This window comes from Acomys minous, assembly GCF_964271855.1.
Source record: "Acomys minous genome assembly, chromosome: 7".
Classification (NCBI taxonomy): domain Eukaryota; kingdom Metazoa; phylum Chordata; class Mammalia; order Rodentia; family Muridae; genus Acomys; species Acomys minous.
This window is the reverse complement of record NC_140488.1, coordinates 73,236,057-73,257,761: the sequence shown is the minus strand read 5'-3', so window position 1 is coordinate 73,257,761 and position 21,705 is coordinate 73,236,057. Positions and strand designations below refer to the sequence as shown.

The 21,705-nt window shown below is 46.0% G+C and overlaps 1 protein-coding gene across 1 annotated transcript in view; it reads left to right on the top strand.

Moving 5' to 3' along the window:
- The window catches only part of LOC311601217 (uncharacterized protein), a 91,333-nt gene extending 71,486 nt beyond the window's left edge, over positions 1–19,847 (top strand). Inside the window, exons 8-16 of the mRNA XM_084788611.1 lie at positions 504–583; positions 2,566–2,683; positions 9,427–9,477; positions 16,246–16,403; positions 16,671–16,726; positions 17,026–17,162; positions 18,009–18,063; positions 18,236–18,365; positions 19,322–19,847. Of these exons, the coding sequence (XP_084644737.1) occupies positions 504–583; positions 2,566–2,683; positions 9,427–9,477; positions 16,246–16,403; positions 16,671–16,726; positions 17,026–17,162; positions 18,009–18,063; positions 18,236–18,365; positions 19,322–19,434 (898 nt within the window). The 3' untranslated portion in view covers positions 19,435–19,847. The remainder of the gene's footprint in view (positions 1–503; positions 584–2,565; positions 2,684–9,426; positions 9,478–16,245; positions 16,404–16,670; positions 16,727–17,025; positions 17,163–18,008; positions 18,064–18,235; positions 18,366–19,321) is intronic.
- Positions 19,848–21,705: the final 1,858 nt, after the last annotated feature.

The following is a 21,705-nucleotide window of genomic DNA, read 5'->3' as shown; positions in this document are numbered from 1 at the left end:
CCTCCTCAGAAGCGAGCACGGGGAACACAACTGGAGCAGCACCAGGAATCAAACCAGGCCTCAGACGACCTGGAAATCTCTCTGTCAGAGGCCACAGTTGGGGCAGCCGGACCCAAGCCATGTGAGAAGCCCAGTCCTCCCGCTCTCGGGTCTGCTGGTACCCCAGTTGTGCTGTGTCCTCGTGGGTGGGGCCTGTTGGCATGGGAGGGGGGCCAGGCCCCACCCTTGCACATGACCAGCAGGAGTCCCTCAAACCCCTACTGTAGGGATCACAGTGTAGCTCTGCCTGCACCGAGTTCAGAGAAGAGGGTGCGTGGTGCACCTCTAAAGAGACGCCAGACTGGACTACCAAGAGCGAGTGTCCCCTGCAAATCTGCCAGACAGGGCAACATGTCCTCTACCTGTGCAAAAACTCACAGTGAGTATTCTTGGCTAGGGAGGGCGCCTCAGTGTAGGTGGAGGGAAGCACAGCACTAGTAACTCTGTGACCAGCCTTGTCACAGAATTGTACTCTGTGTGACCTTGGAAGAGTACACCGTGGACCTCAATGGGGCCCGGTCCAGAGTGACATCGTATATCAATGGTACGTGGCAGCTGAGTGCGGGAAGCAGAGGCCTTGCAGTTGGGGGGTGGCTGGGGGGCGGAATGGGTTGTGGCTTTGAGGAATTCTGTGATGGTGACTACTCAGATTGTTGGTGAATGGCTTCAGATGAGGCAGGTGGGCAGCCAACAGGGAGCAATTCTTTGTCTTTTACAGCTTGGGAGGAGAACACTGGGGGCCAGCCTGAAGACCTGCACCCTGCAAGAACCCAGAGGGTAAGGAGAGTCTGTTACTTGAGTCTGAGTGGGGGACCCCACCAGTTACTGTCAAGACCACTTTCCTCTTTTTCTCTTTTTTTCCACTATATTTTTAAATTTTCTACATATACATTTATATTACTACACATATACAGAATCAACTACTTATACCAAGAAGAACCATGACACAGTCAGGAATTATGTAAATGTTAGATTCCTTGAGTTTTGGCTGTTTGTATTTGGCAGCGTTCAAGACCCCTTTCAGCTGAGTCTTAAAGTCAGGGCTCCCACCTCTAACAGTTCATCACGTGGCCGTGTGCTGACGTGGGAAACATCCCTTCTCCTTGGGCCTCAGTCTTCTCAGTGGCGAGAGAGCAGGCTAAGACGGAGGGGGGCTTCTGCGGGTGTCTTGGGAGCACTGACATTCTGGGCTCCTGCCATCAGGGTGTGATTTGCCCATGCGTCATCCTCCCTTCCCGGCTGGCCTGGAACCCAATCCCCACCTGTGATCTCTGTCTCTACAGGAGAGCTCCCAGCTATTCTACTGGCCCCCACCACGTTCACCTCTGCCCTACAGGGCAGCAGCCTCAGAGCAGAAAATGATGGTTTCTCCTTCCATGGGGCTACATGGGGCTTTGGCCTTTCCCAACACGTGAGTAGAGAGGGACTTGGAGCTGTCTGTGTCATTTGTCCGTGTGCGTCCAACCCTGTGCTCGGTGCCATAGGAGCAGCAGGAGGATGGTCTGGGAAGAAGGAGGAGGAGAAGGAGAGGGCAGGGAGAAGGCTGACACTCAGACCGAGGGGCAAACACAGGGTTCTCTCCTGCTTTGGTGGTCCCTGCCTCCGAGACTTGGTACCGGTGACTTTATGTTTCCAAGCATCCACTTCCTAGAGGACATTTTGGCAAAACATATTGTACACCTGTCGCATGGTAAAGAGCACCAGAGCAAGGCCTTCCAGCACACAGTAGGCCTTCCGCACACGCACACTGTTTCTCTGCATCCAAACAGATGGGTGAGACAGAAGGTCCCAATGAAACCTAGTGTCACGGCAGAGAGGGCCACAGAGGCCCAGGGGAAAGTCCAGAGGACAACAGAGAAACCCTCCTGGGAGTGCTTCAGGCTTCCTTTCATGATGTGTGCTGGCTGGTAAAGAGCTGGCAGGACCCTGTCCCTGAGACCCGAATCTCTCCAGGGACTTTGCAGTTTCAAATGCAGACACCTGTGGTTCCCTGATGTCCTCTTCAAAACAAACAAACAAACAAACAAACAACAACAACAACAACAGAAACAGACACTATAGAGATGACTGTCTCAGGAAAAATGTGTTGGGGTGTGAGCGGATGTTATGTCAAGGAAAGCCGAGTGAGCAGGACAGAGTGTGTGTCCAAGCCGTGGGGTCTGAGCTCTCCACAGCCCAGTGGATTCCCACGTTCTGGTAGTGCAAAAACCCCGTCAGTCTCTCTCTTCAGGTTCTACCTACACACCCCGGTGCTTAATCCCCTCACATCTTGTTTCCAGATACTCAAGGGTGAAGCTCCTGCCAAGTCCCAGCACAGAGCGTCATCCACTGGAGCTGCAGGTCCCTGGAGAAGTGAGGCTTCTGGAAACTGGGGAGGCGGGAGCTAAGTGGCTGTGTAGACAAGTCAGCCTAGGCCTTGGTAGTGGGCAGTGGAGTCAGCTGGGCACTGGGTGGGGGGCTCATGTGCTTCTGAGAAGAGGTATCAGATAGAGGGCTCCTATTCTCCTCACACCTGTTCCTTTGCAGGGCCCCAGTGCCTCAGTTTCTGCTGCCTCAGAGCGTCAGGAGATACTGGAGGCTGCCGAGGCCTTGTTGACTCTGAAGAACTCTTCTTGGACCCGGCGCTCGACCCACAGCTAACCAGGTAGCTGGCCTGTTGCAAAGGAGCATGGGATGGAGATGCTTGGGAGAGTGGAAGCACTGTGCTAAGTTGGTCTTCGCTGGGCATAAGGGCTTTGGTGGTTGGATTGACTTCGGGGCTGGGTACCCCAGACATCTGAATCTGACTTCAGGGAGGGCACATGGGGATCATGCAGCAGATACGTGGCTTGTCGAGTTTTGTGCTCAGCAGTAACTAACAGGCTGGGGTCCTGGTGTCAGGAGAGAAGAAGACACTGATGCCCCTAGGTGTTGCGGGGATTTGCTCCAGGGCAGGAAGAAGTAAATCTGGCTTCTGGATTCCCTGCCCAGGCCAGTGTCTGCAGTCTACTGCACACTCTGGTGGTGGGTTTATTGCATGCCTCTGATTTCAGGGGGATTTCCGTTCAGATGTGCAGGCTGGATTCCTTCTCAAGGTGTGTTTTGCCATCAAATCATAAAATGGCCCACCCAGAGGGCTAGGGCTCTGTGATCTGAGAAGGGAATTCAACCTCTCCCATATGTCTGGAAAGCAAGGCCAGGAACTATTGGGCCAGGAGGCAGATGGGGCCCAGGGAATGTAGCAGGAAGCCATGCTGGACAGAACTGCTGGAAGGGAAGGTGCAGAATAAAACTGGAGAGGTGGCTGATTACAGGGATCTGGCAAGGGTAGGAGGTGAAACATAAGCTAGGGCTTCTTAATGTTTCCTGATCAACCTACTTGCAAACACCACTGTGCTTGCACTAAAGCACATGACCACACACACACACACACACACACACACACACACACACACACACACACACACACACATCCTGGCACTACGCCAGAAGCAGTGGTTAGTGGGAAGCCTAGGAAATGTTCTGATATCAGGAAGGTTATATTTAGAGACCATGAACTTCAGCACCATAGACTGGTGTCCTGGATGGAGAAATCAGGGAAGGTGAGTCTGGAGATGGGGAATTCAGACAAAAACAAGTTTGTCCACTGGTGTCGGTGAGATATCAGCAATTGTAGGAGACAGTGGAGAAGCGAGGAGAGTCTGGGAAGGGATTTGTGTTCATTAGGTGGTTTTGATCCCATCCTTTCTGCTTTCAGGTCTTGCGTGAGTTAGAACAGTGAAGCCTCCCAGCCCATGCATGAGATACCTTGGGTTCCAGCAGCTGGCTCCCCCTCACCTCCTGCACCTTCCTCTTAAGCTTAAGTGCCCAGAGGAGGGGGTGCAGGCTTGTTCAAACAGCAAGTCATTGATAGCCTGTGCGGTTCAGGCCTGAAACAGTTCAATGTGCTTTAGAGGCCTTAGGGCGTTTACTAAACTTTCAGGCTCTTCATACTGTGGGGTCAGTTCCTTGGCTCATATGCTATGTTCCTTTACCCTCTCCCTTGTCCCCTTGAAAGCTCTTGCTTTTTGGTGTATCTTCTGTGAACAGCATTGCTTAATTTAATAGGGCCAGTCTGTCGGAGGGCTTCTGAGTGGGTTGGAAGGCCAGTGTTTGCATTTGTTTTTAGTTGTGTTTGTACCCAGGCATTACTGTACTTAATACTTGAATGTGGACACAAGAGAAGTTTCCATTCGTGACTATCCTTGTGCATGGGAACAAACAATCATTCATTGGTGGGAGGTACTGCTCAGGTCTTCAGTGTAAGTGATTGCACCTTGCCCAATGGTCTCTCCTCTGGGACTCTGACCGTGCCACACGTTCCAAGCCTTAGCCACTTGGAATGACTCCTTCACGCCTTCAAACAATCTCTCCCAATAGAGACTGTTATACCTTACCAAGCTGGGCTGTCAGCATGGAATTCAGCCTAGGCACCCTCTGGACCACAGCTTCGGTGTGCAGGCCCTGAGGAGCATAATCCCTGAAGATGTCCCGTCTGCATCACAGATGCTTTTCCAGTCCCATCTGACCAGCATCAATTATCTTGGTAAAGCAAAAGCTTCACTTTAGTGGTGCTTTTATTATGTTAAGTGCAGTTCATTCTCCAGCCCCATAGGTGTGTGATGGTCAATATGTGATTTAAGCTACTGAAGTGATTCTTTTACAATTAGGTGCCCTTCTGGTTGGTCCCAATATGCTAAGAATTACAATTTTCCCTCGATGGAATTATTTTTCCTTGATGATTATGTCGTGTCTTTCCTCGTAATGGATTTTTCCATGATTATGTTGTGCCTTTCCTCATATCTTTGAATACCTTTTGGTTCTAAGTCTTTTGTTGTCAGATACTAAAATGTCTACACAATCTTGCATCTTGGATCTATTTGCTTGGAATTCCTTTTTTTCATCCTTTAACCTGAGGTGGTATCAATCCTTGGTATTGAGGTATGTTTCTTGGATGCAACAGAAAGTTGGATCCTTATTTTGCATGCATTCTGATACTCCGTGTCTGTTTTTTGGGTAATTTAGACCACTGATGTTCCAATTTATCAGTGAAAAGTTTTTGTTAATTTCTGTTATGTGGTGATTTTGGGGGTGGTGGTGGGGGTGGTGTCAGCTCATGCTGATGAGATTGTGGAGCAAAGGGAGTACTCACCTGTGGCTAGTGGGAGTGCCAACTTGTGCAGTACCTATGGAAACCAGGGTGGGCATATTAGTGGTCGTGGTTTCTTCTATATGTATTTATGGGTTGTATAAGTACTATATGTGATCTATGAACTTCAAAATAAAGAGGCTGTGTTAGCCGTTTGTAAGTTATTTGTACAACCAATACTGTCTACTATTTGGTTCCTCTATGATACAAAATTGTAAATGTCAGTCTATATCCAACACACATGTTCAATGTTTATTTGTTTAGGACTTCTCTGTATACTTGAAGCATGCAAAGTGGAAGATCTTCAGTGCCGTCTCCACTTAAGCTGGGGTGGGGGCGATCGATGTGCTGTATAGCTTGATGGTCCTTGTTTCACATTCTTGTGTTTCTCACCCTAATAGCACACAACTTTCATTTCAAGCTGTCTTTGAGAAAGCTCGGTGAGAGGGGGACACATCGACACAGCTATGAGAACCCAGGGATCAAATGCCACAAGCTCTGAGCCATAAGGAGAGCCAACACTTGTACTGGGCCATGGCTGGTTCCCAGGCTAGGAGAGTAGCAGTGTTATTGGTGAGTGTGCAGAGAATCACGAGTGAGTGCAGGGTAGCATAGGCTAGTCTCTGCCCCTATGGAGCGGTGACTCTGCAGCTCCGAACAGAGTGGGAGGCAAGAGACAGGTCCATCAAAGCCTAGAGCAGTGGTCCTCTACCTTCCTAATGCCATGACGCTTTACTACAATTCTTCATGCTGTGGTGACTCCCAACCATAACATTGTTTCGCTGCCACCCCATAGTTGCAATTTGCTACTGCTGTGATTTGTAATGTAAATATCTGATACACAGGATATCTGACATGCAACCCGGTGGGGCTCTCCTCCCCCAGGTTGGGAATCGGTGGCCTAGAGAGACCGTGATAGGTGACTTTAGCAGGAGGTAAGGTCAGCATCAGAGGCACATCATTTGTTAGACACAGTGTCGGAGTAGCGCTGAGTGGTAGCAGCGAGCATCTTGCGGGCGGTGGGCAGATAGTTCTTCTATGGCCATGGTTGGGGTCAGCCTGTGGAGTGTTGGGCAGAACAGGTGGGTCTGTGCCTGAAGAGTGTTGTGCAGAAAGGACGGGTCTGTGTCTGAGAAGTGGAGCTGATGTGAAGGCTCCTCGTGGGTCAGTCCTCCTCTGCTTCAAGGTTCTTCGTGCAGCTACTCAGTGGAACCACTTTCAACAAATATTTCAATAGATATTCACTGGTTAATCACACACACGTGCGCATGCATGCACACATGCACGCACGCTCGCTTGCACGAGCCATAACCCCTGGGTACACTATTTAGCCACTGGGACTTGAAATGTCCAATCCTCTTAAGGTCGCTGTAGCTGAGTCTTGGATGTGAGGTTCGACTGGGATTGGAGAAGTTATTGCATAGAGCTCTGATTCCCAACCGAATTCGGCTTAGTAATTTTTTTTTTGTCAGCCTGACACAGCTATGGTCATCTGAGAAGAGGAAACCCCAATTGAGGAACTCTTTCCACCTACTGGCATGCGTATTTTCTTGATTAACAATTGATGATGGAGGATTCAGCCCACTGGGGCACTGCCATCTCTAGGCAGGTAGCCTTGTGTTATGTAAGAAATTAGGCCAAGCAAGCCATGGAGCGAGGCAGTAAGCAGCAATTCCCCATGGGCTCTGCGTCAGTCCCAGCCTTGAGTTCTTGCCTGTCTCCAATCAATCTCAGGACCCTAAGCTGAGGGGAGAAACTGCACCTTTCCTCTTCAGCTTGCTTGAGGTAACTGGTGGTATTCAGAGTAATAGGAACCAAGTAGTGCAAAGCCCAAGTTAGAAGACAGAGGACTGGTGAGGAGAGATGCTGCTCAGGCCAGAGATGTGCCACAGAGAAGGGAGTCATCTAAGTCACACTGGGATTAGTGACTTGGTGATGGTTAATCTGCACTGTGGCTCTGACTGCATTTTAGTCAACCAGGAGGCCTATGTCTGGATATGTCTGTCTTTGAGGAGGGTTCCAGAACCATTTTCTTGAGGGGAGATGGCTCCCTGTGAGTGTGGACAGTGTCACTGCATGGACTAGGTTCCAGCGTTGAATAAAGAGGAAAAAGAAATACCACTGTCCCCTGCTCCATGTGTTAATTTTTTCCCAGTGGTTGAGTCTCAGTTGCCTGCTCCAGAGAGAGTGAACTCTGCCACACACTCCCCTCCAGGAAGGTTGTACCTTTTATACTGGGAACCTAAATGTATACTTTGTGAGCTATTTTTGAAAACAATGAAAAACATAACCAACACAGTCTCCAACTCTTCTCTGCCTGTGGGTCCCACCTTGTCTCTCCTAGGGGAATAGAAAAAAGGGGCTTAGGACTTGAAATGCTGCTGTCTGCCTGCACACTACAGCCTCCTCTGAGAGGATACTCCCCTGCTAAACAAGAAAGGACAATGGGTTTTCATAGATGGTGCTGCCAAGCTCTTCTCTTTTTCTTCTTCATTCTGTGATTTTGACTTGTACAGGAGACTGTGTTACTATAAATGAGAGCAGTATTTGTGTTTTCTATGTCCTGTTCGTGTGTTCTTGTAGGGAAAATACATTTCATTGTTCAATAAAACTGCCTGGAGGACACTCCCACTCTCTGGTAAAGAATCAGCTGTGCCCAGTCCTCCCTTGCAGCCTTACCACGAGGAAACTATGTTGCAGTACCTTCCAAGGACACCCTAAGAAGACAGAAACCACTTATCACAGGGAGAACAACCTTGTGTAGTTGGAGACAAGGTTGTCTCTTGGGGGTCCTCTTTTTTGAGGAGCCGTGGATGCCTGGGTACTGTGAAGACTAAAGCCCTTTTAGGAGGGTCCTTACATTCTTTGTGTAGGTGGCCCTCTCCCACCTCTTCATCACCGTGGCTCAAGATGTTCAGCTGTGAAGCCTGCTTAGACTACAAGGGGAGGGAACTTGCAAGTCTCCCCTCCTCACTGTATGGCAGAATGGGGGTCAGAGCTGGCAGCTGTGAGAAGAAACACTCTTGAGTGGAGACTGCATTGCAACAAATGCCCCCGACATAGCAAGCATCATTGCCTCAAGGAGGGCTCATGATTCCCTGTAGAGTACTCAGGAAGATGCTTGCTCTCCTCTCCAAGACACCCTGTCCCTTTCACCAAAACACTCTCCAGGCTCTCCTTAAGTTGATGTCAGTATGGAATGTGAAGGAAATATCAGGAAGCCAAAACACTGTAAAGTTTGCCAGCGTTTATTTCAATCTCATCGAGCGAGATTCTTGGGAGAACAGGGACCTGGGTAGCAGAAGGCCTTGCTCACTGTCCATGTCCCCATGTCCAGGGCTCCCGTGATCTCAGCCTCAGCGAGTCTGGCGTCCTCTCCTAAGGAGGAAACAGAGAGACAAGTGGACCCTAAAAGCCCTGCGGGAACTGAGAGGAGGGCTTGGGCGCTGCCTGGGGGAGAGCAAGGGAGACAGCCAGGCTTGCTGTGAGAGATGAGAGAGGGAGGGGCTGGCTCAGAGCCCTCACCTGAAGAAGCTGGACACACGGCACGTGCCAGCGTTCTCTGGAAGCGGCCCTTCCAGGACCTTCTTGGAGGAGCAGAGTTGCTGGTCCCTCTTGGCCCATAGCATGCGTTCTCCATGGTGAGAGTAAAGACACCACTTTCCTGGGAGTACCAAGTGTTTCCCCCAGTCTGAGAAAGAGAGTTAAGGCACCAGTCCCATCATGGCTGCTGTCCACTACCCGATTTGTCTACTGTGATGTGCGCCTGCACTGCAGGTAGAGGTGCACAGGAAGGAGAAGAGGGGAGACCTGCCATGAGCAAAGTCCTGCCCACCCATGGAGAGTGTTCCAGACCCATGGAAATGACACTTGTAGACCCAGAAGAAGGAAAGAATGAGATGAAGACCAAGTTTCCAAGAGCGTGTGCGGTGTCACCAGAGGCACCCTACTCCAGGATTCCTTTTCCCAAATCACCTGAGCTCCCCCCTTTGCTGGGTGCAGAGTGTGGGACCCACCTCTCCATAGCCCTAAACCCCGCCCCTTATGGCTCCAACCTATTGTCTGTGCCTATGGCTCCTCCCTGCTTGAGGCCAGTACACTGTGCTCAACCAGTGGATACATTTCTGGAGTGTGGCCTGCTTCCCAACTCCCACCCCTCGGAACTCTCTTTCTTTCTTGGCTTGGCTTTTCTTCTTCACTCTGTGCAGGGAAGCAGCCTGATCGCAAGTTCTGCTGTCTGAAGTAAAAATGCAGAGGTCTTCGGTCTCTCGGTGAGTGCCCATTCGGCAGGGTTTCCACACACAAAACTGCTCAGGAGGCCTGCCTGCGGTCACCCCATTTGGTTAGGACTACCGTGTTTCTCGTGGCTCTCAGGAGGCTCAGCTTCCATATGATTCCTCGAGTACATGCTGGGCATGGCGCCCTGAGGCCTGGAGGACAGGTCACCAGCTTTCCTCTGAGGGGTTTGCGCTCCACAGGTCTGCACATACCTGCTCCTGTGTGTCTGCTTCCAGTGGTTGATGCCAAGTACTTTGGGGCCTCGGAGCTTCTTCAGTGTATACGACAGTCGCAGGGGTCCAGACATAGGATTTCCAGTTTAGTAGTTTACACTTAGATCTGTGCTTCGTTTTCAGTTACCTCTTTTGTGAGACATTGGAGCCCATTAAGAGTTGTTTGCTTGAATTTTTTTTCCTTGAGGGCATCAGAGAGCCTTTGTAGTGTTTTCTGTGGCCTTTTTTTGAATTCACTGGTTTGTATGCCTTGTCCTAACGTGACCTCAGGATGTGGTGCTTACCACCATGTTGTATGATAATAATGTATTTCTGGAATCCTCCTCCAAATGTCGTTAGCCATTTTGGGTCCTATGCATTGTGGTGTGTAGCTCTGAGCAATAACTTTTCCTTTTGTTGGTGATTACAGTGAGTGAAATTCCTGACATTTTCGTGTTTTGATCTAAAAGCTTAGTACTTTTATTTCAATTTTCCACAGCAAGATTTTCATGGTTTTCTTTAACCAAGTCTTTCAGTGGTTGAGCCAATATTCTCAACAGACATTTCATGTATTTTACTGTTATTGAAAACTGTTATTAAAGCACTTTGAGAATAAAGTTAAGCGAATTTTAGTGGGCCTGTGTATCACATTTTTTCCTATTCATAACCTTTTACATATTTCTAACATTCAGGGGATGACATCTCTCTAGAGTATGGAGGATTTCCTATATTAACTATTATGGTCACTTTTAAAAGGAAGATAATCCAGTGATGTTTTATGTTCAGTGGATTGCAATTAACTAGCAAATCCTAATTGGTCTAAGTACAGAATCAAGTGTCTGTGGAGTGTTCAGCCATAATTGGGATATCCGTATCATATGCCCTACTCTCACCCCGCAAAAAACTCAAGGTCCTGTGTGAAAGAAGAGGCAGGAAGATTGTGAGACCTAAAAGTCAGGCAAGACTAGGATAAAACAGTGTCTTCTGCTTATAACAGGACCACTGTACTTTTGAACCCATAGCACATAACCTACACAGTATCAAGCCAGTCAATAATCTAGTATGGTTGAGATAGGAGACATGAGTGTCCACACTTAACCGAGGAGTTATGGACAGCTGATAACTTTTGGGCTTAGGGAGAATCTCTTTTTCTCTGAAGGCCTGGCTCTGGTGGTCAGCCATGCTCCTACAAATGGCCCTACATACAAGAGTGAAAATTCATTTTGGTAGATTATTGAAGAATAACAAAGAGAACAGAAAAATTCGATGAGGTAGGAAGGTGGGGTGGACCTATGAAGAGTCAGGAAGGCGTGGGGTTGTGAATAAGTTAAAAATGCATTGCATCATTTTTGATGGGGGTGGGGCATGAGTCTGGGAAGAGCTAAGGGTTGGAGTGAGGGAGAATATGATCAAAATAAATTGTATGTGTGTATGATATTCTCAAAGAATTAAAAGAAATATCATTAAAGTATATAGGTAAAGGACAGGCTTTTACTTCTCCTTTCAATCTCTATGCCTTTTATTTACTTTGAGGCCTTGCCTTTTTGAGCCAGATATAGCCTAAAGTTTAATATATGCATATGGATAGAATCTATATAGAGAGACATTCTGGCTCATTTCTGAATTTTTATAGGAATATTCTGCCTTTTCAATATCACATGCTTTCTCTCATACACTCAATCTAATTCGTGTATATATGTACATAGATATGCAAACATCAAAGTAGAAGGAACAACATTTAGGGAGAGAAGAGAAACTAAAGGGTAGTGGAAGCAAGAGAATAATAAAGGAAAATAAAATAAATATGAATATTACATTTTCTCATGTGTAGAGTATACATTCAATTGTGTGTGTGTGTGTGTGTGTGTGTGTGTGTGTGTGTGTGAAGCAAGTAAGTAAAGAGGAACTATTTGAGGGGAAGAAGAAGAGGACTGGGTGGAAGATGAGTAATGGAAGGCAATGGGGATATATATACACAAGTAAAGTGCAGTAAGAAACATGTGTGAAAATGTCATAACTAATCCATCACTTTTAATGCTAAATGAAATTATAAAAGTAATATTAAGACTATAAATATTAATGAAAAGAATTAATTTTTCATTAGTAAGTATTTTTCTAGCAGTCAATTTTTTTGTAGATGTAATTTATTGGATTAAATATATGTCCTTGTGCTCCTACACTGTCAAATTTTTAATTTTATATTCATCATAGGTGAGCTTTTATGTTGTGAAATGCTGCTCTTAATTAATTAATTAATTAATTAATTAATTTATTTATTTATTGGTTTTTTGAGACAGGTTTTCACAGCGATCCACCTGCCCCAGCATCCCGAGTGCTGGGATTTAAGGCATGTGCTACCACGCCTGGCTGTTCTTTTCTTTTATTACACTAATATGGCAACATTCATTGGTGAATTTTTTGGATAAGTTCTCACTCCAGTGCAAGCTGGCCTGGGATGTACTATGTTGCCAAGGCTGGCTTCAATCATGTTAAAATCTAATTTTCAGAACTTTCTAAATACTAGCATTATAGGGTTGTGCCACTAGACCAAGATTTATTATTGACATTTAAATTGAAATTTTTTTCATTCCTAGGATAAACTTTTTGATGTTGGATATTTTTCATACCTTCCTGGATTCAAATTGCTAAAATTTCATGAGACAGGTTGGCATCTCTGTTCATGAGGACTCCTGGCTAGTAATTCTTCCTGTAGCATCTTTTATTTTTCATAAAAGTAATGCTGAACTCATTAAATAAATGAGGAAGTGTTTTTTCTTTACTTTCTACAAAATCTCCTTTTTGTCTTTATTTTTTACTTTTTTATTAATTAATTCATATTACATCTCAATAGTTATCATATCCCTTGTATCCTCCCTTTCCTCCCCCCCTTCTGCTTTCCCTCTACTCCCCTCCCCTATGCATGTGACTGGGGGGGGGACCTCCTCCCCCTGCATATGCTCATAGGGTATCAAGTCTCTTCTTGGTAGCCTGTTATCCTTCCTCTGAGTGCCACCAGGCCTCCCCACCCAGGGGACATGGTCTAATATGGGGCACCAGAGTTCCTGTGAAAGTCAAGTCCCCACTCTCCACTCAACTGTGGAGAATGTCCTGTCCATTGGCTAGATCTGGGTAAGAGTGTGAATTACTGCATGTATTGTCCTTGCCTGGTGCCATAGTTTGAGCAGGACCCCTGGGCCCAGATCCGCCCATTATAATGTCCTTCTTGTAGGTTTCTAGGACCCTCTGGATCCTTCTATTTCCCCATTCTTCCATACTTCTCTCACCTAAAGTCCCAATAGGATGTCCTCCCCGCTGTCCCACTTTCCTGATAAGTGAAGACATTCATGGGACATGCTTCTTGGCCTAGTGTTCAGATATAAGTGCATATATACCATTTGATTCTTTCTGCTTCTGCATTAACTCACTCATTATGATCATTTCTAGTTCAATCCATTTGTCCACAAATTTCAGAATTCCTTGTTTTTAATAGTTGAGTAGTATTCCATATTGTAAATGTACCACAGTTTCTTTATCCATTCTTCTACTGAGGGACACTTAGGCTGTTTCCATATTCTGGCTATTATGAGTAAGGCTGCTATGAACATAGTTGAGCAAATGTCCTTGTTGTGTTCTGGAGCATCTTCTGGGTATATTCCAAGGAGTGAAATAGCTGGGTCTTGAGGAAGCCTTATTCTCAATTTTCTGAGATAGTGCCAGATAGATTTCCAAAGTGGCTGTACTAGTTTGCATTCTTACTAGCAGTGAAGGAGTGTTCCTCTCTCCCCACGTCCTTGCCAGCATGTGGTGTCACTTGAATTTTTGATCTTTGCTATTCTGATGGGTGTAAGATGGAATCTCAGAGTTGTTTTGATTTATATTTCCCTGATGACTAAGGAGGTTGAGCATTTCTTTAAGTGTTTCTCAGACATTCGATATTCCACTGTTGAGAATTCTCTGTTTAGTTCTGAGCCCCATTTCTCAACTGGGTTATTTGGTTTGGTGGTGTTTAATTTCTTGAGTTCTTTGTATATTTTGGATAGTAGAACTTTGTCAGATGTAGGGTTGGTGAAGTTCTTTTCCCAGTCTGTAGGCTGTCGCTTTGTTCTCTTGACAGTGTCTCCTGCCTTACAGAAGCTTCTCAGCATCATGAGGTCCCATTTATTAATTGTTGACCTTAATTCCTGGGTTGTTGGTGTTCTGTTCAGGAAGTTGTCTCCTGTGTCAAAGTGTTTCAGGCTCTTCCCACTTTTTCTTCTAACTGACTTGTGTCTGGTATTTTGTGTTTTTATTATTATGTGGCAGGAAGATTTTCTTTTTGGTCTATTCTATTTGGTGTACCTTAGGCCTCTTGTATGTTCATATGCATCTCCTTTTTCAGATTTGGAAACTTTTCTTCTATGATTTTATTGAAGATATTTGCTGGGCCATGGAGTCAGGCATCTTCTCTTTCCTCAATGCCTATTATTCTCAGGTTTTGTCTCTTTTGGTGTCCTTGATTTCTTGGATGTTCTGTGTCAGAAACTTTTCTGATTTAGCATTTTCTTTGATGGTTGTTTGGAGTTCTATAATTGTATCTTCAAGTCCTGAAATTCGTACCTCCATTTCTTGGATTCTGTTAGAGAAGGTCATCTCTTTGTTGGTTGCTTTCTTCTCTAAGTCCTCTCGGTCACATTTTTCTTCTGTGTGTTCCCTTTTTATAGATTCCATTTTCATCTTCAGATCTTGAAGCATTTTATTGATTTCCTTCATCTGTCTGTTTGTATTTTCCTGAAATTCTTCCAGTGCTTCTCTATATGTCTCTTTTATGTCTTCAACTTGCTTGGTTGCATCCTCCTGCAGTTGTTTATGCATTTCATTCATTTCTTCCATTATCATCTTCCTTATTAAGGATTTGAAGTTGTTTTCTTGTATTTTGATTGTGTTTGGGTCCTCAGGGGTGTTTTCTTTGGGATAGCTGGGATCTGGAGATGCCAAACTGTTTTGGTTTTTGTTTATGTTCTTACACTGTCCTTTAGTCATTTTGCTGTTTCTGTCGGTGGAATGTGGCTTCTGGTGCCCTTCACTGGTTGTTGAGAGTGGATAATTGGTGAATGATTATAGGTTGCTGCTCTTGCCTATGGGCATCAGGGAGTTTTTCCCTGGAACACGCAGTTGACGTAGTTTCCACTCCTGGAGACTTTGCTCTACACCTTAGGCTTTGGGCTGGTTCAGCAGAGGTAGGTTTCTGACTGGTCCCTTTCATGTTAGTGGTGTGATTCAGGCCAGCTGTTATGGCATCTCAGATCGAGGCTGCTGAGCTCTGGCTGGACAAGTTGCTCCCAGTTGCCTGCACTTCCTGCAGTCCTGTAGTCAAGACCTTACCCGGATCAGACCCACTGAGATATTACTGCCTTTTAGAACAGCGTATAGACACCTCACGGGTATTCAGCCTCTCCCAAGATTGTGGGAGATCCTGCTGGAGTTGTGTGAAGTGCCCAAGCTGTGTTCTAACTGCTCAGATCTGCAGGCTCAGTACCCTGATTCCAGCTCCAATTTGGGCCTGTTCCACCCAACGGGTTATGCGTGCTCTCACTGAGCTAGGTGGACCCAGCCCCATGGGAGATCCTGCTGGGGCTGCGTGAAGTGTCCAAGCTGGGTTCTTACTGCTTGGATCTGCAGGATCTGTCCCCTGCACTCTGCTCCAATGTGGGCCTGTTTGGCCCCTTGGGCTGTGCTCTGCTCACTCTGAGCTAGGTGGACCCAGTCACTCAGTACCCGGCATTCAGCTCTAATTTGGGCCCTTTCTGCCCCACAGGCCGAGTGCGCTCTCTCTGAGCTAGTTGGACCAGTTGCCTGTGTTTCCACATGGCCTAGAGTCCTCGGCAAATTTGCGTGGGGCAGGTGGATGGGGCCAAGGGCAGTTTTCCCTGTTTCCCTGTGACTTCCACAGGTCAGAGGTTCCAGCACCAACCCACACACTGAATTCAGGCTTTATCTGCCACCTGTAGCCTACAGGTGAGTTCCGTTCAAGCATCTGGAGAGTGGATTCGGGACATCTGTGGTCTGTTGCTTGACCCGGGGCCAGGACTGCTGGTGGTCTGCTCTGTGCAGGATCCCACTCACCTAAAGTTCTGTATATTTAGCAATCTGTGGCTCCATTCAAGTCCCTGGTTTCCGTGTAGTAGATCAGATATAGTGCTTGCTGGGCACCGCCATCTTGGACAGGACCTACAAAATCTCTTTTCAGATTGCTATAGCTTTTTGTCCAATTGGTCAGGAATAAAACCAGCTATGCATGAGACCTGTGTGATATTGCATTTCAGTGAGACAAGATATGGCAACTGGTGCAACTTGAAAGATTCAACTTAGTTTGAATAGGGCAGCTGTTACAGCCGTGACATCACAGTCTAAGTAAGGTGACAAAATCACTTCTGCTTTTTCAAGTCTTTGGAATGTCAACATTGTGCCTTTTTTCCTGTGTATAGTGTCTGGGAAAGGAAATGATCAGGTTTCTTCTACATGGACGTAACATTAAGTCTTCAATCTGCCCTCCCCCCCCCCCCATTTTAGGAAGACACCTAAGGCCTTTTCTGCTGTGAGTGCCTCCAAGAAGGATCAGGGCACACAGGTAAAGAGACGCCTGTTTGAGAGACTGAGAAGGATTATGGCTGCTGCCCCTAAATCGCACATGCATGTCAAGAAACTGACTGTGGAAGAAGCAGTTCGCAGTAAGTGTCTTTTACTAGATAGGGTGCCTGAACTGGGGGAGGGGAGCATGAGTTGTTCTGCCACCAGTCCATCACCGACTTGCAGTATGACTTTCCCCAAGAATGCTCTGGTGTGTGAAAAAAAAAAAAGGTCAGTGTCAGGTCCCAAGTGTTTACTACGCACCAGGGAGCTAAAAAGATCAGTAACAGCATAACGGGTGTGCGATATTCCTGAGAAAGCATGGCAGGGGATGAAGTATCAACCCAAATGTGACTCTTATTTTACAGCTGGAAAGAATGCTGTGCATCAGCTCCAGGCCCAGGTTGGCACAGCACCCCAGGAGGTAAGGAAAGGCTATTGCCAAAGGGGGATTCCACCCTCAGCCATTGTGCAGACCCTTTCTCCCTCATCCCAAAGATAGTTTCCAACCCTGGAGCGGCTCCTCTTGTATCACTGGAGGATTCACTTCTCCCTGGACATCAGGGTTCACGGATCAAAGTAAAAAGTAAAGTTGTATAGTCTTCAAGGTTTCCACAGCTCTGCAGTCCGTGTTCTTATTTTCATCCAAAAGTACGCTCCTCCTTTAATCTCTTCATGGGCATCTGTGTGTCTGATTCTTAGCTATGCTTTCTGTCCCTTCAGGAGAGCTGCCAAGGGCCTGTCCTGCTGAGTCAGGCCCCAGAAACAACATCTGTGCCATATACCCCGGAGACCATGGGGCAACATCTGATGGTGTCCCTTTCTGGGGAGCCCCATGGGCCCTCTGCCATGCCAAGCATGTGAGTAGAACAAGGAAGACAGAGTGTACCATGTTTCCAGGTTTCCAACTTTGTGCCTAGTACCATGAGAGGTAGAATCAGGAGGATGACAATAGGAAGATGGAGGTGACAGAGTAGAGGAAGGAGAAGGCAGCACCTCAGTCAGAGAGGCAAGAGAGAACACTGTCAGATTTGACCCTTTCTATTCATGAGAGTCTGGGCAAGTGACTATATTTTTCCAAGCCTGTGTTTCCCAACAAGTGTACTGGTAAACATAGGTTATATCCATAGCATTAAAAGGAGGACTAATACAAGGTCTACCATGTAGGAGACCCTCAAAAGTGTTGACAATGTTATTGCTTTTTGAGAGACAGAGAAAGAAGGTCCTCTTGAAATCTGAGAGCACTATAAGGAGGACCACCGGGACCAGGGGAGTCTCTAGAGGCCAACAGAAAAAATTTCCTAGAGGTGAACCTGCATTGTGTTTCCTGACCAGAGGTGATTGGGTAAAATGGAGGCAATATGTAGCCATTAAAAAGAGATGGTTCTTACATACCTTCAGCAACTTTTAGACTACGACATAAATATTGTGATTCATTATCATCTTCACTGTAGGCCCGGGAGGAAAAAGCCAGTACAAATTATTGTCTCAGAGATGCAGGTAAAAAGAGACAGAAAGGAAAAAACAAGAGACAGAAAGGAAAATGAGTTAAGCAATATAAAGGTCTTGCCCAAAGCACAAGGATAAGTATCCATGTACTCATTTGGATTCCCAGATCTCAGTGTTGCAAGTCCCTGCTACTCTATACTGGTAGTATATTTCCATGAAAACTTTCAATTCCCTGCCCCCTCCTCTTCTACTTCCAGGTTCCCAAGCCTGATTCTTCAGCCCACCACTGATACTATGCTACTGCAGCCACAGGTCCTGGCAAACACATGGGATTCAGAACAATGGGAGGCAACAAGCTTTTTTGAGTGGAGGTGGGAGTGGGTGGGAGCAGCCGGGAGAAACTGGGAGCTTACAGGGATACTCATCGGAGGGGAGAACAGGTATTATTTCCCTAGTCTTCATTCTCCCACCCTTTCTTCTGCAGGGCCCCAGTGCCTCCAACCAGGCTTCAGTTTCTGCTGCCTTAGAGTGGCAGGAGATGCTGGAGGCTGCTGAAGCTCTGCTGGCTCTGAAAAATTCTTCTCAGACGCGTCACCAGCCTTGTGGCATGCCAGGTATGTAGGGATATTTGGGAGGCGAGAATCTGTGTGGTGAGCTATTAGTAGCTGGGAACCCAGAGTTGGTGGTTTTAACCACTTTAGAACCAAGCACCCGAGTTCCTAAAGCTGACTTCAGAGACAGTGCCTAAGAACTACTGGGTGAAGCTTTATGTTGCTGAATGTTTTTGCTGAATAACAAATGGCCAGTGGCCTGACATCAAAAGTCATGTAGACTGAGGTCCTCGGGGTAGCCACATCTTGCTCCAGGGAAGGCAGTGTATCAAGTAGAAATATTAGAAGGGGATATAGTGGTTCCCAGTGCATGGTTGTGCCCCAGTCCACTGGAGACTGAGGAGCACTGGAAGGACATGCACAGGGGATAAAGGGTTGGAAATGGAGATCAGGATTCTGTCTTCAGGCATTTCTCATGTAGGTAAGGAGCCTGGGCTGCCTTCTAAATTTTACCAGTGAGTTTCAGTGGCTCACTCAGACTGCAAGGGCTTCATGAGCCCAGGGGAGTATTACATGGCTGAGGAAGCTGAGATGAAAGTCTGGTGGGCACTGATGAGACAAAAAATACCAACGGAGACTGGTTTATGCTTGGGAAGCCACTCTTGGTGGACATGCTGAAACAAGTGGCAACTAATCAAGCTGCAAAGATTACCACTGAGGTCTAGAAGAGTAGGTGATGTCAGCTGGGCCATCAAATCTGTGGGATGAGGAGATTGATAATTTCCTTGACTCAGTGACAATCATATCTAGACACCCCATGTTTGACCAAAAGGGATTGTTGGCTATGACTGAGGCATGGTAGAGTTAAGACCAGAGATAAGACATTCTGATGGGCATGTGCATACTCCTGGTCTCATTGACAAATCAGAGATTTTGTGAGACACAACAAAAGTGAGGAGAGAGCTCAGCGGAGGATCATAGATGTGATTTGTCTCTGGCCTCTGGCTTTCTGTCTTCAGGTCCTGCTGGAGAGAGGGGACTGCAGCTGGCCAGCCCCTCTATGCCACCACGGCCTGCCAGCTCTGGTTCGCTGCCTTCTGGACATCTGGATTGCATGTCCCTCTTGACCTAAGAACCCAGACTGTGAGGCCTCGCTAGACCACTGCCTGTTTGATTCCTATTTCTGAACTTACAAAATGGCTCCTGTCCAAAGTGCTTAATGTGTTTTTAAAGCATTCAGGTATTTTATAAGCTTTCAGATCCTTTTTATGATGTAGGGCAATTACTTGGCTGTCCTATGTTCTTTACCCCCATCCCTTATTTCTTTGGAAGCTGGGGCTTTTTATGTGTCTTATAAAATGCTTTGTGCAATCTAATGTGATCAATCAATCAGTGGGGTTCTGAGTGGTATCAAATGCCAGTGTTTTCCTTTGTGTGCAATCACACACATACCTGTGCACTACTGTACTTATACGTGCATGTGGAAACATGAAGATTTTCACATTGCATCTAGATTTGTGTGTTACTAAAAATAAATAATTTTGTAAGGCATTAAGAAGTATGTTTTTTAAATTAAGCACCACGTGTTACATATGAAGGGAGACTACTTTGCTAACCAGTTATCTAAAAATTCTACTAAAGCCTAGAGCAAGAAGTTAAAAAGAGCAAACATGAGTCAAAATGTCTTTCAGAACTGCACAGCCCCTTTATTTGCTACCGAAGCCAACATTATGCAATATTCAGTGGGCTCCTTCATCCCTGAATGATGTTCTGTGTCCTCTATTAATTTTCAAACTCAATGCAGAAATAGAGACCCTACCAGACAGAAATCTCAACTGGACTTTGTTGGATGCACTCATTCGCCCCCATTCCCCTCCATGCCTCTTCTCATTTCATTGCACATTATGGAGGATATCTATGCCTGCTGTTCCCTTTTTTCCTAATGCTCTCTTAAACAGAATTCTGATATTTTCCATCTGGTGGCTGAAAGGTCAACCTACAAAATCAGTTAGGATATGGAGCAAGACTGGAAAACACCTCACTTTTCTTCTTCTACTCCCTTGACCTGGATAAATGGCCCTAAGTCCATCCTTCCCCAGTGACAGTTGGTTAAGGTCAAGTATTCCTGAGGGAGGATGTGAGAGAGTGCCAAGGTCCTGCTATACATGTTATGCATGCTCACAATATGTTGGTCCCATAGCTGAGTTATTCCTTCTGGATTGGATAGGTACCACTAGGCAATGGTTCCCATTCTGAATGCTCAGAGATATGGTGCATGCAATTCTTGTATGATTACTTTTAACCTTTATCTGCATTTAACTCTTTTTGTGTATTTGTTTTTCGAGGCAGGGTTTCTCTATATAGCCTTGACTGTCCTCGACTCACTCTGTAGACCAGGCTGGCCTCAAACTCACAGTGATCCACCTGCCTCTGCCTCCCAAGGCTGCATTTAACTTTCTATTTGAAATCCAATTGAAATTTATATTCAGATAAAGTGTGAAGAAGACATCCAGTCATACAAACACTATATGTTAAGCATTATCCAAAGTAGGTAGAATTCATATCATAATGGTCAAGAATACATGGTCTCTAAGGCCTGTTAGAAGTGTGGAAGTCAGTGAAGAAAGCATAGCATGGGTGCCATGATAAAAAACAAGAAAGAATTCTAGTCATGGGCGTAGGAAAATTCTCAAGCATGTATCTCTAAGCCCCATCTCTTCTATTCCAAAAGTAGAACAACCAGAAAAATCTGGAACACTTAGCCCCTGTACTGGGATTGGCATGGTTGACTGGCCAATGGAGTCAATGTTCTGGGTTATTTAGCAGCAACACGACAAACTAGTTTCTATCTTGCCAGACTTGGAAGTGTGAAGGAAGTTGATTGGCAGTTGGAAGCCCCTCACAATAGGGGCCAGCAGCATATAAGTGCTGCAGGTCTAAACGCAGGCACTTTGGAAATAAGAAACTAGTAAACATTATGCAGGTGACTGAACCTCTGGCCCACTGGCAATGGTCTTCCTGTACACCAAGGCAGTGTGCAATCTTGGAAAAGTGTTCTCTATAAACTCTCAAATCCTAACAAAACACACACACACACACACACACACACACACACACACACACACACACATATATATATATATATATATAAAAGTGTTCTCTATAAACTCTCAAATCCTAACAAAACACACACACACACACACACACACACACACACACACACACACACATATATATATATATATATATATATATATATTCAAGGATGAAACAATTACAAAAACATAATGTGGAATCTACACCCAGGGTCAGGAGGGACCTCCTGAATGATATTAAAAAATCATCATATCTGTATTTGATAAGTTAAAAGAGAACACAGAGGGTTAAAACAGTGTCCAAAAAA